The 18,057-nt window shown below is 32.7% G+C and overlaps 2 protein-coding genes across 3 annotated transcripts; one reads left to right on the forward strand and one right to left on the reverse strand.

Annotated features, from left to right (window-relative positions):
- Positions 1-567: 567 nt before the first annotated feature.
- LOC126768568 (E3 SUMO-protein ligase NSE2-like) lies at positions 568-4,266 on the forward strand. The gene is made up of 5 exons (XM_050486756.1): positions 568-872; positions 1,299-1,443; positions 2,094-2,143; positions 2,774-2,894; positions 4,093-4,266. The coding sequence occupies exons 1-5, from the start codon at positions 681-683 to the stop codon at positions 4,236-4,238; spliced, it is 654 nt and encodes a 217-aa protein (XP_050342713.1). The 5' UTR covers positions 568-680; the 3' UTR covers positions 4,239-4,266.
- A 6,359-nt stretch (positions 4,267-10,625) lies between these two features.
- LOC126768485 (GTPase-GDP dissociation stimulator vimar) lies at positions 10,626-16,394 on the reverse strand. 2 transcript variants are annotated; one of them, XM_050486628.1, is made up of 7 exons: positions 16,265-16,394; positions 15,422-16,180; positions 14,932-15,099; positions 14,219-14,401; positions 13,546-13,848; positions 12,929-13,089; positions 10,626-12,208 (listed from the first exon to the last, which is right to left on the reverse strand). In XM_050486628.1, the coding sequence occupies exons 1-7, from the start codon at positions 16,269-16,271 to the stop codon at positions 11,804-11,806; spliced, it is 1,986 nt and encodes a 661-aa protein (XP_050342585.1). In that variant the 5' UTR covers positions 16,272-16,394; the 3' UTR covers positions 10,626-11,803. The 2 variants fall into 2 exon arrangements, with proteins under 2 accessions (XP_050342585.1, XP_050342586.1); XM_050486629.1 differs by having other exon boundaries at positions 12,111-12,204.
- Between the last annotated feature and the right edge of the window lie 1,663 nt (positions 16,395-18,057).

The following is an 18,057-nucleotide window of genomic DNA, read 5'->3' on the forward strand; positions in this document are numbered from 1 at the left end:
TTATTTATTTCTTATACTGGCAACCCACATAACGGCCATCACCATAGTCATTGGCCACTTATCCATCAGGTAGCCCATTTGCTAACTATTGTTAAATATAGCTTTGAAATGTAGATAGTAATTAAATGCATATATTATGTCTATGCACAGTGGTTTTTATTAAGATAATCACATATTGATGTATTTCACGTTAATTTTCTGTAATTAGGTATGTTCTGCATTAATTAAATCAAATTATCGTATGTCATTCTTTATTCACATCATCTTCGCTATAACCTTCATCACTATTGACTATCACTAATATTGAAATTATTTAACAAGTTTGTCTTACCTTATATTTATATTTATCTCTGGTGTAACAACTGGATTATTCTTCAGCGGTTTTTCGTACGTAAGAAATCCCACAAAGAATACAAAATATACACACAGTTTTACTATATATTATTTCATAAAATTAGTCTATCAGTTATTTAGGATTTGGAATTTTTGATTTCCAATATGATATGGTAACACTTTTCTGGTGTATAGGCTATCATAATATGACACATGACAAGACGTAGATAATCAAAATTAATTCCAATAAAAAAATCACAAACTTGTTTGCAGTTATAGTCATAATATTTTTGTTTCGATTATTAATTAAAATAACTAAAATAACAAGAATATTAATACAGTAAATTATGAGCGAATCCGATATTACAGAAATACGAAAACAATGCATTGATAGTTTATTATTGTGTGCTGATAATGTATCAAAATATGTTGACACTGGAAAAGATGTTGAACTCAACAAGTTAAGAAAGTATATACAAAGCTATTGTTTTTCAGAAGCGCAACAAAATGTAGAAGCTATGGCTTTACAGGAAGTTAAAGTACGTGATAAATATTATAAGTTGAAGTATTGTTTCAAAGGAAAAACAGTCATTATTAATAATTTAATAATTAATTAGACTATCTATATATTTCGTTTTTTTTTTACTGAAACGTATTGGCCGTATCTTGTGCCATTTTACAATTTACATTAAGTACTACTTTTATGATTCCTATTTTTACAGCTATGCATACTAGCAATCCGACCCGGCTTCTCACATTAATAATAATTACTTAATATACTCGTGAGTTTACCTATGCATTTAACATTAGCTATTTAACTTTTGTTTTTTTAGTTAATTTATTAACTAAATCTTATAGTTATTATTTGCATTTTATTATAATATATTTGAGTTCTTGAAACTTTCAGTATAATCTCATACCTTTCTATTTCATAAGGTATGTAATTTTTTTTGCTTTGTTCTCAGGACAGTGATATATCAGATCTCAATAAGCTAGATGAGGTTGTTAGGAAACGATTGATACAAATTACTCAAAATACTGATATTAGCAGTCACCCTCTTGTAATTGAATTTGACAAAAGGATAGAGAGAAATACCCAAATTGTTGCACGTAAGGGTTTTTTTCTTTAATTGAGCCTAATTTAAATTATCGTATATATTAAATTTGATCTGACATAGATTTTAGAAAAAGTTTGTTTTAAATAATTTCAAAGCAAGAAAATTTAAAAACTGTATTTAATTCAACTGTGTCATTGGGAGTGGGCTTAAATTCTATTGCCTTCAATACGGCAATCTTATTTTTACAATATAATACTAAAGCTTAGGTTTAATTTATTAGTTGTCTGATATACTAGATTTCATATTTGAAAACTTACCACGGTGGTACTTATAAACACTGTTTAGCAGGTGATTAATTAAATAATGATTTTACTTTTTCCATCATAATTGATTTGACATTCTAAAGAAGACAGTTTTATAACTAATAAGATTTATAAGTTAATCTCCTAAACAATATTTATAAGTAAAATCGAATATCAGTTTAGCAAATTTATATTCTTGGAAACTTGAGTCCACTAGAGAAAATGAGAAAAATAATCTTTAAAATGTGTTTTTATATTCTATGATAAACCATAAAGGGCACTCAATATGTTGTTGCTGAAATTTTGTCCCTCACATGCCTTTTTTTGGCCTTACGAGCCTTGTGGCCTAAAACATTTCATACATGTGATCTTACATTTCATGACAATTTTTTTTTTTTAGAAAATTTGGATGAATCCTGTGTGACAATAACTCAAGCTGAAGAGAACAATGTAAGTACTATTTTTTATAAATATATTGATCATGATACACAAATTTACTTAAATAATTAATTACATATAAAAGATAAATAAATGTTGCGGGATACTATATACATACACTCACATTAGCAATTTTAGAATATGCCAGTGAAAATGTCTGTAACCAAGCAAATTTAAAAATTCACTAGAATACAAATTGTTCAAGTGTACATACAACTACACAACATACATCATAAATATTTCAATAAGACACATGTAGATTACTGCCTTATTCACCTAGTGGCTAAATTTAATGTCGAGGTCCTGGGTTCATACCTCAGGTTAGCCAATAAAAAGATATTGGGTATTTCTTTTTTGGTGTCGAAAATATCTCACTAGCATCCCGGAGTCTGGTAGTTGGAAGTGTGTACACTCCCGTGGCTGGGAAAGTCTTTCCGGGCTTATCGGATTGCCGTCCTATCGCATTGTGAATATAAAGGAATAGGGAATGCACCTGAGTTTGCGCACACACTTGTGCTCTATAATATGTCCTGAGCAGTTGACTAGGCTCTCTTGAGACCAGCCGCCGTGGCCGAAATCGGTCAGGATCACATAATCACATATAAAATTTCAGACTTGTTGTTAAACAGCATTATATTACAGATAGATCCAATAACTTTGAAGCCTATAGAGAATCCAGTAAGGAACAAGATTTGTAAACACGTCTATGAACGTGACGTTATACTCAAACACATCCAACGAAAACAAGGAGCCAAGTGTCCAGGTAATAAAATAAAAGATGTATTCTTTTATAAAAAAAATTCAAACGGATTTAGTTTGTAAAACCAATATAATGACTTAAAATATTTATTTTAGAATATCGTCACCTACCAAGTTATTGTATGTTGTCCATCTTTTTTCTATTACCATTTAAAAATTTATATCTTCGTGTCCTTACAAAAATGGCTCTCCAGTGCCTATCATTTGGCTATTCTCTTCAAATTTTATAACTGCCGCAATATGTTTCTTAAGCTAATTCTAAGCATTTTATGGAGCTGTATGTATGTATCCTTCACTGCTTTTAGGAAAAAATAGGTCACAACACACCCTGAAAGGGTGGAAGTGCCTGTCAGCTAGAAAGATAATGGCTACAATTATTTTTGACCGTGAAGGATTTCTTTTTTTTTTTTATTAAGAAGTAGTATCAAAATTGGCCTAGAATACTAAATTTCCAAACTGAAATAAGCTATCAAGTTAAAAAGCCTAACCTATAACAAAGCGCTGGTTCATTAAAGTTTCGATGGCTGCTTTACACAAATATGAGTTTGAGCCGTTTGTCCTTAATAGTTCAGTCTTAGCTCCTAGCGAACTTTTATATGATATCAAATTACAATGACGTTCAAACACAGTGTTGTCAAAAAAGTTATTTCGACCGTAACAAAAACAAAATTTTTAAATGATTAAAATAAGTTATTATTCCGATCTTGTAAATGTATCAAGTCGAGGATAGAAAATAAGAATAGGCTTTTACGGAACCGATATTGTAAATTCTTCCTTCGTACAATAACTTTTTACACCATCAGCAAAAATTTTACTGGTAGAGCTTTGTGCAAGCTCGTCTGGGTAGGTACCACCCACGCATCAGATATTCTACCGCAAAACAGCAGTATTTGGTATTGTTGTGTTTCGGTTTGAAGGGTGAGTGAGCCAGTGTAATTACAGGCACAAGGGACATAACATCTTAGTTCCCAAGGTTGGTGGCGCATTGGTGATGTAAGTGATGGTTAACATTTCTTACAATGCCAATGTCTATGGGCGGTGGTGACCACTTACCATCAGGTGGCCCATAGGCTCGTTCGCCTTCCTATTCTATAAAAAAAAACCGGGAGTTGATTGTGTGACCATTCTATTCTACCAGAAACCACACTTATTAACCACGATTATTTATATCAGACATTCGAACGTTTTGTTTTTTTTTTCAGTCGCGGGCTGTGTTAGCCAGCAACCTTTACGAAGTGAAAATCTTATATCCGACGAGGAGTTTCGGACGAGGATGTCAATACCTCAGAACTCTAACGTGTCGCAGGAAGAATTGGATACAGCTGCAGTTTATAGCCAGGAGTACTAGAAAAGAATGTAATCAATATATAATTATTTTATTATAAACTTGTTTATTTTATTAACGGGAGCAAAACAACGCTTTTTATTGTATGCCGTGAGAATCCGGAAAATTCTTTAACTGTTTTTAAGAATTATAATTACCTACTCATACCTAAAATGCGGTATACAAGCAAATTATATGGATGGACTAAACCAGCTGTACTCAACTGGTTGCCGTGTGACTTGCCGAGGTTTTTGGTTGGCTCACTTGATGTTACTTTATTTTAAATTTCAAAGGGTTTTTTTTAATAACAACTGAGTAATTCGAATTAAATAACTGCTTGTGGCGGACACTGCAAAGTGTTTGAAACGTCATGAAATGATAAAAATATGTTAAAATGTTTGCGGCCTGCGACATCATGACTAACATTTGTTTGTGGCTCCTATAAAGAAAACATTGAGTTTCGCTGGACTAAGCAGTACATTATAAATACAGAATATACTGAAGCCTGAGATGGCCTAGTAGTTAGAACGCGTGAATCTTAACCGACGATCGTGGGTTCAAACCCGGGCAAGCACCACTGAATTTTTATGTGCTTAATTTGTGATTATAATTCATGTCGTGCTTCACGGTGAAGAAAAACATCGTGAGGAAACGTGCATGTGTCTAATTTCATTGAAATTATGCCACATGTGTATTCTACCAACCCGCATTCGAGCAGCGTGGTGGAATAAGCTGCAAACCTTCACCTCAAAAGGCCTTAGTCCAGCAGTGGGACAGGCTGTTACTGTATGTTATATACATTCAATTATTTACATTTGTAATTATAACCAGAGAAACAGAACCACAAATTGAACAGGAGTTTGGATATATACTGGCAAAATGTATCTGACACCCGCAGATTACTTTGTTTTCTCCTCCAAGCATGAAATGTTGTTCCAAATAAACTATGCGTTTTAAGTATTAGTATATTGCCAGGGTCATACCATCTATTGTAGTCAGAATCAACTTTTATAATATAAAACAAATCAGAGGTGTAAATGAAAATGCTTTTATTTTACACTATCATTTTATTTAAGCTGAAATCTATTAACAACGCACAAAATTGCACAATTACGATTTATGTATCTAAATTATCAAATAGAAATAATGTGCTTTGAAAAATTGGTATTAAGATTTAAGTGCACAAAATCTTTAAAAACAGAAAATATAAAACACCTGAACACTATATAACTTTACGTACCAAGTATTTTGTTTAAATAAGATAAAAAATTAAACATTTTTTTTTAAAACATTTAAACGAATGTGGTTTTTTTTTCGAAAAATGATATGTATCGTAAAGAAATAAGTTAATTAAATAGAAATACTTAAGAAAACTAACAAAATGTCAATTTCATTAGAATTTATACAATGAAAGTCTGCTTTTAAACTTTGTTTTCAAATTCAATTCAATTTACAACAAATATTGTAAATTGTCATCAATAACTGACCGCATTAAATGACTATCTCGTTTTTAATTTTGACTTTTTTAGTTTAAGATTTCTTTACATTTTTGTATAAATTCCTTTGAAATAACTTAAATACTAACACTACACATACGAAAATATTCACAATCTATAGTATAGAAGTTTTAACATAATACAATTACTACTTTTACTTGCATTGCTTAAAGTACTAAGTTAAGTAAAATTAGTACATTTACTTAACGCTTTTTTTATAACGATGATGACAAATAATTTCAATATCGACTCGCAATCATAATTAAAATACATAAATTATTCAACTTGATTGTATTTCATAACAACTTACAAGGCTGAAATATCATTTACATAGCTTTCCCAAAAAATTTAACATTATTTGGTCCATACTTAAAAATGTGCGTTAACGAGAACTATCGTGTTCATTTATATTATAATCACAAACATTGGATTTATAAGCGAATATAATAATTAATAAGTATACAATTGGTAACATCAAACTTGTCCTGTACAACTAACGTGTTCGTGCGATTTTGTGCTTGAATTCAATGACATTTGATCTTATAACAATTCATTTGTAAAAAAAACTCGTACCAATTTCTTAATTCAATTTTAATATCATTCACTTTTCTATTGAAATACATGTTACATAAATTATGTTTATTTGGTTGATGGTTAAGAAGAAAAGTTATACGGTCTGTAATCATATTGTTATTGTTGTGATTTGATTTAGAACCTTGAAAGTATAGAAAATATCAGAAAGAAAAAGAACATTAATACACGATTATTCTCACAATCATAAATTTTTAAAGTTTTGTTTATTCAATTTATATATATTTTATATTTATTAGTTTCAATTTATTGTTAAGCAACAAAATAAGTAGTAAATTAAACGTGTAAGTAAGCACACTATAATATGATTCCTGAATATGATGAACCAGTGGCTGCAACTCCTGTTTGACATTAACCCCCCCCCCCTCTCACTCGATTCCAGGCTGTGTGACGTATTATGTTAGCATTTTCATAGATAATTAATAATAAACTAATTTACAATATACATTCATTCACAAAATCGCATAAATATTTCTAGAACTATGTTCTAAATATTTGGTTATAGCCTCAAACTATTGATAAGTGCACTATCGGATTCTTAGTATTACATTTCCTACGTCAATACATGAATTTGTATTATTGTAGAATAATGTGATAAATTGTATTAACTTGGTTTTAATTCAAAATCATTAGGAACAGATTTTATTTCTAATTCCATTAAAAATATGGCTCAGAAGAACTTTAATATTTGGGGACTTTTTTTTTGACTTGAACAATGATAAGGTATTTCATTGGGATTTTTAAAACGTAGATTTCGTTAACTTAAATCAATATACAAATTCATATTACGACGTAGAAATCTAAATAGAATTAAGAAAGACAGGATAAGCTTATAGTTTACGTGTTAAGATACTTATATAATAACTGTATTGTACTTATAGTATTACGTCATATTGCTGATTATTTGTAACACACGAGTTTTGGTACATTAATGGCGTAGCTTTCAAATAAATATATGCTTTATTTTTGTCTATTCTATATTAAATAAAACCAATAAATAAATAAAAAAGTTAAAATACTTCATATTATTCTCTCAAATTTCTTTTCGATTACATTGCCTTATAAACGTTGTTGCGGGTGATTAGATGAACAATGCTGTCTCCTTCTTCTGAGTGTCAATTCAATAATGATAGAAAGAGCGAAAGCAGAGTTTAACCAAACAGCCGCTAAGCAACGTTTATAACTTAGGCCATTTATGTCTAGCTTCGAAGTCATCGTTAAATCATTAAAAATGCATAAGTAAGAAGCGGTGACATATTTTGTAGATTGGATTACAATAGAGTTCATGTTTACGCTTTTTTTAAATCAGTAAAAAATATCGTGTAATTCATATTATTGCACATAGCTAGGTTTTTTTTTTAGTACCCCGTGGTACTAAAAAAAAGCATGCGAAAGCGATCCCGTGGCGCTCCTCGTTAAGACGAAAAGGGTACCGCTGGTTTTTTAGTGGTTATTCCGATGTTCGGACGCACTCGGCGCCTTGGACACCGGCGAGCCCCACATACCCCCCCCCCCCCACTGTTCCCGTGGGGAAACGCGTTTTTCAAGCGTAAAAAAAAGGTTTTTTTAGTTCAAACGAATTATAGTAACGCCCATGTACCAAATTGTAATTATAAATTACAATAAACATGTTTAACTATAGAACTTGTTAATAATTAATTGAAATATTATCATTAAACTGCTTACAATTAAAGACGTTTTCTCTCTAGACATTATATACAATTATAAAACGTTGGTGCGGCGAGATTATTCTGCTAGAGACTATTTAGAAATGCATCTGCCTTTATTAAAATAAAGTAATCTATAATATTAATTACATAAAATAAAATAAAAATATCGCCCTGCTGTAAATATCTCGTAAAGTAATATTGGTCTTTTATTAATTAAATGTTGATGCAATGCAGAACGTTGCATTTATAACGTGAGATGCGTTTAATGCCATCTATCAATATTAATCAGAAACGCCAATGTCGGTCATTGTTATAGTACTATCTTCGTTAAGACCCTCAATCCTCAATGTTCAAAGTGGCTCCGGCCTTTTAGAAAGAACCCCACACATCATTCTCATTTGAATAAGTCGATAATGTCTGGCCAGTGCATACTTTACATACTTTTTTTGGCTTCTGATAAATGTTTTATGAAACAAGAGATATATTATATTATCATAATTATTATTTATATTCCAGTAAGTTGCTTTAGATTAAGAATAGAGGTTAAATTATAAGGTTGTTATGTGCATTTTCTAAGAACATCAGAAAAGATTTGTATCATGTGTCTGGAGAAAAAATGTCGTTGCTTACATTTTGTTATATTGAATAAATTTAACATTTTAATAACATTAGTACTTATAGTTTTCTCAATTCCATACATAGTAAAGGCTTTATTCTGGTTTAGCTATATAAAATATTTCACTTAATATTATGTTATTTTATTAAATCGTTGACAGAGTAATGTAAATAATTTTGTATTTTGAAAAGCATTTTTACTGTCTTCGGATTATCGTTTCTATTCGAACAGAGCTAAGGCCCATTATTCTAAGTTGATTGTATTTATTTATTATGTTAAGGTATCATTAACATTATTTCTATAGTTACCAACTCTTTTTCGGATAAAAATATAATAAAACGTAGTTTTATATAAAATAAGGAATGTTTACTTTATCTTACTCTTATAAAAGCCACATTAAATTCCATGAATAGAGTTTTTGTTGTTGATAATTCATTATATATGAAACCAATGACAACTCTCTCAATTCTCGTCATTTATTAAATTCATTTTGAGTCTAAAGCCTTTAAAATTTTAATATATATATATATTTTTAAATGGCAAGGTTATTTTATTTTTGGGCTATATTATAAGTCATATTTTCGACTTTATACAAAGTATTGCTTCTATAAATAATTTATTGGACAACTAATTACGAGATACATTTTCGGTTCATAAAATATAATTTCACAAACAATTGATTTAAGTTTAGTTTAGATTAAAAATATATATTAAGTAAACATTTAAGATTCAAGCCGATTCTTTTGAAAAATGTCAGTTTGTCGAGTGATATTATATGAAATGATATTATTTCTGTTCACTGCTTGGATAGTTCTGATAACTTAATTGTAAAATTAGCATTTATCCAACATTACTTTATCCGGACATTTTGTATGCAATCTCTGTCAAAAAATACTCAAGAGTTATGTAGACATAACAGATAATGAAAACCTTATAAGACTCCTTAAGCGTTTTTCTTAAGTTAACAGTTTGAAATAGTTTTATTATGGATATATAAGAACATTTGAATAATGCATGATTAAAGAAACGTGGGGCTTTAGGTAAGATGTATTAGCATGATACAGATTATATTATCATATTTGTTTATCTTAAAAAAGCTGGATTTTGGCTTTAAACTATAGAGTTTTAAGCATATAGTTATACATATGAATTAAATTACATTACTCAGTCAAAACACTAACTATATAAATACATTATGTAACGAAGAAAGCAAAGCTTCGGAATGTTGAATTATAAAAAGAGAGATGAATAGTAAATGTAATAATTATATTAAATACTAATAAAGAGAGTTATAATTATGTTTTAATAAATATATTATTAATTAAATTATAGATAAATGTTACTAGCGAATAAATCTTTTAACATGGATGATAATTACTTTGAAATCATAAAATATTTCAAGTTCAAACTTTACTTCATTTTTAAAACTTTGTAGTCGAATAAATATAAAAGCGAATACATGCTGAGATATTTGTTTGATGTCAAAATAATTTTCATCCTTGTATAGATTTCTATGAAAATACAAGTATCAAGATTAGTTACAGATTAATAAAGCACTCTAGAAGAGGTTATTAATTTAATTATTTTAATATATAATACCCTAATTTTGTACTGGTTAACAATTAACTATTGCTATGGAAAAATACATTCAAATTAAAATATTTTTATTTTATTCGTGCCCCGTAAATATATTATTAGTAGTTAACTACATACATACCAATGAAAATATTATTTTATTTAAATGAACTTCAATAAATATACAAAAAGTTGTTTTGCAGATGTTATTGACAAAATAAAAAAAAATAAAAAAAAATATATATAATTAAAAAAAAGTATAGATACCTTCTATACTTTTTTTAAACCTATAAACGCAATTATTAATATTATCAAATTAAAAAAAATGTGACTAGATAAAAAATAATTCTAAATTAATATTAAATCGATTAATACTATGGCACTTTAACCCAGTATTTATGATTAAAAGTTGACGAAGAAATAAATGCAGATTAAATACTAGTTCAAATGCCGGGTATGTTCTAAGAGTGCAATATGGGTGAGTATGTCATTTTTTTTTTTTTTATAGAATAGGAAGGCGGACGAGCATATGGGCCACCTGATGCTAAGTGGTCACCAAACGCCCTTAGACATTGGCATTGTAAGAAATGTTAACCATCGCTTACATCACCAATGCGCCACCAACCTTGGGAACTAAGATGTTATGTCCCTTGTGCCTGTAATTACACTGGCTCACTCACCATTCAAACCGGAACACAACAATACCAAGTACTGCTGTTTTGCGGTAGAATATCTGATGAGTGGGTGGTACCTACCCAGACGAGCTTGCACAAAGCTCTACCACCAGTGCCAACCATTTGACAATTATTGTGCTAATACAGAACAATGTATTGTTTTACTGTTGTAAGCCAGTGTAATTACACAAGGCAAAAACTTATTCGCCATTGTCGCGCATAGACGCACAAATCGGTTATATATAAATAGGCAAAGATTAAGTAATTTTCCCCCCAACGTTAGCTAGTGACGAGCGTTAGTGTTATCGTTAAAAAAAAATCGAAATATGCAAATTCATATATGTTTTCCTTAAATTTGCGAAAATTATTATGGTCGAATTGAAAGCACTACTACTTTATACGTTGTTGTTAATGGAGTTACCGAGTTGAGAGTACCTGAAGCTTCATGACCTCTCTTTTTCAGTAACCTTATATACAAAGATTAATGCTTGTTTTTTCTTGTAATCTATGCGATTTTTTGTAAAGAACTTTATACAGATGTTGTTGGCACTCAAGTTAAGGTCCTTTGTTATTTTTGTTACTTTTGTATTACATAAATAGACACTGAAATGCATGCCAGCAGACATTATCTATTTTAAAAATTTAAAAATATATAATAAAATTTAAATAATTGTCTTTCGATTCTATCAAAGATTAAAAAAAGGAGTATTTTAGTATAATACGCTCCTGTATCAGTATTTATCGTTATAATAAATTACTATAAAACTAGTAATAGTAAACCAGAGACGTTTAACAACTATTTTCAAAGCCCGTAAAAATACAAGCAACTCTATCGAAATTTGTGTCTTTTTGAAGCTTAGAAGTTTAGAATATATTTTAAAGGAGTTCAAGTTTAGAATTTAACAATTTTGACAAGCATTAGACCATTATCACTATTGGAGTTTGCAACACTAATATTAAAACCACCCTATTCATCAGACATAACAGTATTAATATTACCAATACACAACTTAAGTGAGTCGTTGAAATCGCTTCTCGCTTCGACAAGTTTTTTTAAGGATTCGTGTACTTTAGCGTCCTTGTAATCGGAAAGGATGGTGTTGTTCTTCGACGTTATATCGAGAAAGGCTACGAGGTTCTCTGCTACTTCTACCGGCATTTTGGCGCAATTCGTCTCCATAAGTACCGAAACGTGCTTACCTATTTCCGAACTTATTATCTGTGCGACAAAACTCTTCTCTATTTCGATATTTTCCGGCGTGTTCCTGAGCGCGTGTATCGCGAGTAGAGTGAGAGCGAGGATGGCCTCGTTCTGCATAACGGAGTGAGATGCTACGAGCATATTCACCAAACTTGAGACACAGCCTTCTGCCTGAAAAGAGACATGATCACAATCATTCGTTTGTATACGTTGGAAATAAGTGTGATGAATGCAAGTGCACCACTGTAAGCCTATTATCGGCAAAGCATAACAGGCGAACCGAAAATCTGAAGAAGGCGGCGATATAAGGCTGTCGCACTTTTCAACTCAACAGTATGTGAATGTATAATATATAATAAAATGTGATGAGTGGGAGATACCTACCCCGACGGGTTTGCACAAAGCCTTACCACCAAGTAAAAATAAAGATCTATCTAAGACTTAACCACAAGTGTAAAAATAAAATACACAACTTTTGTCATTCAATTGACGCGATATCATTGACCGAAAGCTTTCATAATCATTACGGATTCTCGAAAAAATAACGTGAATTTATAGTAGTAGTTAAATGATATAGAGTTGTATTATTAATCAAGAACTGTTTGCAGTCTAAAACATAGTAGAGTTATTAACCAATCGCATGGATATACAAATCTAATGTTTATTTATATTTAATCTGTGATGGGAATAAGATAAAGATAGAAACGATTTGGCAGATTTTTGCCAACCCTTCATGGAAATAGCTTTGCTGGCACCTGTGTGCGTGATTGGTTAACGGAACAATGCTTAACAAAAAATCTCTTAGTCGGCTCTCACGTCAACTACAGTTTGAATGAAAGTGGCTCTACTCTACTGCAAGCTAAGATAAACGTATGTTGAAAGACCCTCTACCTGGATGACGTTTTCGAGCGCGTAGTCTCTGGGCAGGAGGCGCACGAGCCACGCCAGCAGCCGCGGCGCCTCCCCCCCCGCGCCCGCGTGCGCGTCCGCCCCCCAGCGCGCCGCCGCCCGCAGCGCGCCCGCGCTCCCCGCCAGCACGCGCGCTACATTCTCTGCACACGCGCACTGAGCACTTAGCACACTTTCTGTCGTGATGAACATACGATCACCCGGGATCCTGAGATACGCATCTCAGGATCCCGGGTGAGCGGGTCCATCGCTTTCATATAAATTGTAAAAAATATATTAATACATCACATTATACATCTCATTTCATACGGCGCATGACATATTGGACGACAATCTAACTCGGTCTGAAAGAGATCAGGCGAAAGAGTGTAAAGGGCTTTACGAGCTTTCCGAGGCATGTGTAAACGCTACCAACAGCCAGACTCCGAGGTTCTACTGGAAATACTCGAAAGAAAAATCACAATAACATTTTTATAGGCCCACCCCGGGAATTGAACTGAGGGCTATCCTGAGGAGCCCTTTAAGTTACTAGACTAACAAAACACTCAATTGTAAAAGTAAATAATCTACGACGTAGAGGGAGAGTACACATGGATAACCTTGTCCATCGACGAGCATGCGAATGGCGGCCAGGAGCTTGTACGCCACGTGGTGGTCGCGCACGACGGGCAGCGCAGCCACGAGCACGGCGGCGGCGCGCGTGCGGGCGGCGACCTGCTTGTTGCGCGGCGCCACGCTGAGGTTGCGCATGGCCGACAGCGCCGCGTGCTGCAGGCGGCACGCCGTGCTCGCGTCCACCTCCCCTCTCCGCTCCGCGCCCTCCGCGCCCACCGCGCCCTCCGCGCCGGCCGCGCCCTCCGCCTGCGAGCGCACGCTGTAGCCGTGGAACAGTTCGAATATATCTGGAATACACGTTCACATTCTCGTCAAATCCCTGAGGGCTCTTCTATTTTATTCTCAACTTGTATGGGGTAGATAAGGAGCTTCTAAATGCTTGCATTGATATACACAGCGCCGTTTTCAAATAAATAGACAAGCAAATGATAAAGATTATGATGGTGATATTTTATTAATCACATTAGGTTGTTTCATGTCCAAGTACAATACTCAGTGACTTGATTGGATGCCAGTTGAGAATGCATTGACAATATAAATAAATAATCAATGATTTCCTTTACAATGCCTATATCTGTAGACAGTGGTAACCATTTTCTGTCGGATAAATTATTTCATAGATTATAAGCTAGTCTGCACTAATAAAATAAAAATTACCGAGCAACTTATCGAAGATTTTGTTATCCATCATCTGTGTACAGTAGTCATCCCGTCTAGCAAAGTTACCAATAGCAAGTACAGCTGTGGTAAGGAGCTGATAATTCTTTGAATCCAACCACCGTACCATAGTCAAGTAGACTTCACCTTTTCCATTATTATATAGGGTGTTCATAGCTTCATCTGAAAAAGGCAATTTTTTTAACATTCAGTTATAAATAATGCCAGAGCTGAGATGTCTCATAGATATATAAATAGATACAACAAGTCCAGACAAGCAGTACTTGATGAGTTATCAGTGTTATAGACACTGATAATTCATCTTATACTCAGGGCTCAGTGAAAACATAGTGAGGGAACTTGCATTTATTCATCTACCAACCCACACTAGAGCAGCATGATGTAGCCTTCTGCATAATAGGAGTGGAGGCTAGAAGCAGGACATGAATGGGCTGCTACTTTACTTATAAGAATAATAAATGTTACAGCATTATTAAGCTATCTCTTTGCAGTTTGTTTAATTTAGGATATTTTTTTTTTACATTCATGTACATATACATTCATACATTATAGTTTTGTTTATATAAACTTGTTTGTTTTTTTGTAAATTGTCAATTATACAAAAATATGTCATCCAATTAAATGTTGTATATACATTTAAACATTTGAAAATGTTGGTGGTTTTATAAAAAATATATACTTAATTAACATACCTCCAGTCAATACAATAATAATAAGGTCGCAAGCTTGTTTCATAACAGTAACAACTTCATTATCGTCAGCAGTTAACTCGTCAGAGTTAAGCCTTTGCATAAGTTGCTCAAGACGTAGACATACCAAGTTCACACCTCCTTCATTAGCAAGTAGAGTTTTCACTGTATCTGAAAAAAGAAGTAGTAGTATGAACATTATGTTAAATAGCTTCATCAGCATTTATCAGGATTTTTGGGGAACTTCCCACTAATTTTTTTTTGGCTGTAGTCCGTAACTATATAAAATTATTGAATTTCATCAAATTAAGTATTGAATATTACTAAAAAAGTTGTAACATAACAATTACAAATACTTTTGTTTTAAACTAACTTTTAGCTATAACCAAAAACACATTAATTATTATGAAACATTCTGTTAAAAATATACATCCTTTTTAGTGAAATTATCATATAATGTAAGACAAGATATAATATAATAAATTTTAATTACCATGTTCAGCTTGAGTGTGTAAATGTTCCAAACACAACTCAGATACCTCAATATTTGTGGTTTCCTTCAATATATTCAATACAGCAGTATTTACATTTGCATCATACAGAAATTCAGGATCATTATCATTAATCACACTTAGTATTAATAATACTGTAGATACAACATCATCTTCCATTTGTTCTTTCTTATATTCCATAGACAATATTTGTTTAATGCATTCAATTAAGCCTCCTTTCACTAATGATTCTGAGTATTCTTGTCCACCGATAGCGAAGTTTAACAATGTTTTACATGTAAGCAATTTTATTTCATTTAAAGGCATATTTGTATCAGTTATGCTGGTTTCCATTATCTTGTAAAGTATTTCAATACCATTGTTCTCAATTAATAATATTCTAGTTGTGTCACAATCACAGCATAAATTACCCAGGGCTCTACAGCACTGTTTTATTAAATCTATTCTTTCTAAAGTTACCTCCTTATTTAAGATTAGCAAAATAGGTTCAATTACATCTTTAACAGCGTATGTTTGTCTTTTATTTTCGCATTTCGCTAGTTCTGATATCGCTTGTACCGTCAGCAATACTATTACTTGGTCGCTACTTTTCAATAAGGCCTTAAGACAGGATGAAACATCGTATTCATAATTACTGCCTTCTGAAATTATTTCGTTGAGTTTTGTTTTTAAGTCACTTACATTTTCTATGTTTTGAATTACCAATTTTTCAAAAGAAGAAGATTTCTTTGCTGAAGATCCTGTGGTTGGTACAAATAATATATTCAAATTAGAATCATATATTAATTTTTTATTTAATGTAATTATAATGTGAATACATTTACCGTCCATGTTGAATTTAATTAAACCTAATTTCTACGAAAAATTATTACTAAGAGTATGAATTATAAGTCTCTCTCAAAATAGGCACCGCACAAGTATTTTTACATAATTTAAAGTAGAGTTGAACTTAAACCAAATTTTACAAGCAGTGAAAATTAATTGACAGATAGACAAATCGATGTCAAATTGTGATTAAATATGTCACGGTCAATGTCAAATTGGTTATTCAACACGTTTAGTTATTACATTAAAAATGTTCTCTCTGTTATTGAAGAAAATAAACCTTTTTATATATATATTTTAAACTCAATGATAAGACAGACGCGAAGAATATTCTTCTTAATATCATTGCGTAGAAAAAACAATTGAAGTGATTAATTGTCCTGTTAGTTTTATTCATTATTATCTAATAAAATGTAATCTAGAGTTTTTCTTTAATAAGCATAGATCCAAGTATATATTGTTAAAGTACAATGTAGTGTTTTTATGAAAAACAAATAAATATATAAATATATATACATATGTACTAACCTGCATCGAAGCAGCATGGTGGAATATATTCCAAACAATAATGTTTTTTTTTCAACCTTTTGCCGATCACTGCTGGACGAAAGCCTCCCCCATAGAACGCCAACCATCCCGATCTTGGGCAGTCCGCATCCATCCCGAACCTGACAATTTTTTTAAATCGTCGGTCCATCTTGTCACAGGGCGTCCTACATAACCTCCCGAATGCCACCCAGCCCAAACGTATTCATCTTTTAGCCTCCTTCTCAAAGTTGTGCCGGCCAAGTTGTATAGTTTGGCCCAGGTAGATATATTCCTGCACAACTTCAAGTGGAGAGTCATTTACAACCACTGGTCTCGGGGATACATGTCGATTTGCCATAATTTTGGTCTTTTCAATGTTCATCCCGAGACCTACTTGTCTTGAAGAATCGGTCAGGCTGTTTAGCATCTCTTCCAAATCCTGCAGAGTCTCCGCCATGATGACAACGTCGTCGGCAAATCGCAGATGTGTAATGTGTTGGCCATTTATATTAATGTTACGTCCGTTCCAATCGAGCGTCTTGAAGACGTCCTCCAATGCATTGGTAAAGAGTTTCGGTGAGATTACATCTCCCTGTCTTACCCCGCGATGCAATTGGATTGGTCTTGTGCTCTGATCTTGTACTTGGACGGTCATGGTTGGGCTTCGTACAAACACTTCACCACCTGGACATACCGACAGTCAATTAGGCATTTCTGCATGGATTCCAGAACAGCCCAGGTCTCGATGGTATCGAAGGCTTTTTCGTAGACCACAAACTGATTATATTCCTCGGTCTTCTGTATTATTTACCTTAGTGTGTAAGTGGGCTACAGTACTGAAGCCTTTTCGAAACCCAGCCTGTTCCACGAGTTGGAAGTCATCGAATTTTCGGGCAAGACGATTCGTGATTACCCTCGAAAACAGTTTGTAAACATGGCTTACAAACTAATGGCATAAAAGTGAAATGGGGCGGTAGTTTTTCAGAAGAGCTTTATCACCCTTCTTGAAAAACAGCACCACCACACTTCTGCTCCATATCTTCGGTATTATACCATTGTGGAGGACGGTATTAAAGATGTTAGCCAGCTCTCTCAGAACTGGTGTGCCTCCTGTATTTAGAAGCTCTGAGGTAATTCCGTCATCTCCTGGAGCCTTGTTGTTTTCAAGTTGCCCGTGTTAGTCTGGCTCGTGGGTCATCCGCACTGTGGGACTCAGGTGGAGGTACTCGTGATGAGTATAATTACATAACAACAAATGTAAAAG

Source organism: Nymphalis io, chromosome 5, assembly GCF_905147045.1.
Source record: "Nymphalis io chromosome 5, ilAglIoxx1.1, whole genome shotgun sequence".
Classification (NCBI taxonomy): Eukaryota; Metazoa; Arthropoda; class Insecta; order Lepidoptera; family Nymphalidae; genus Nymphalis; species Nymphalis io.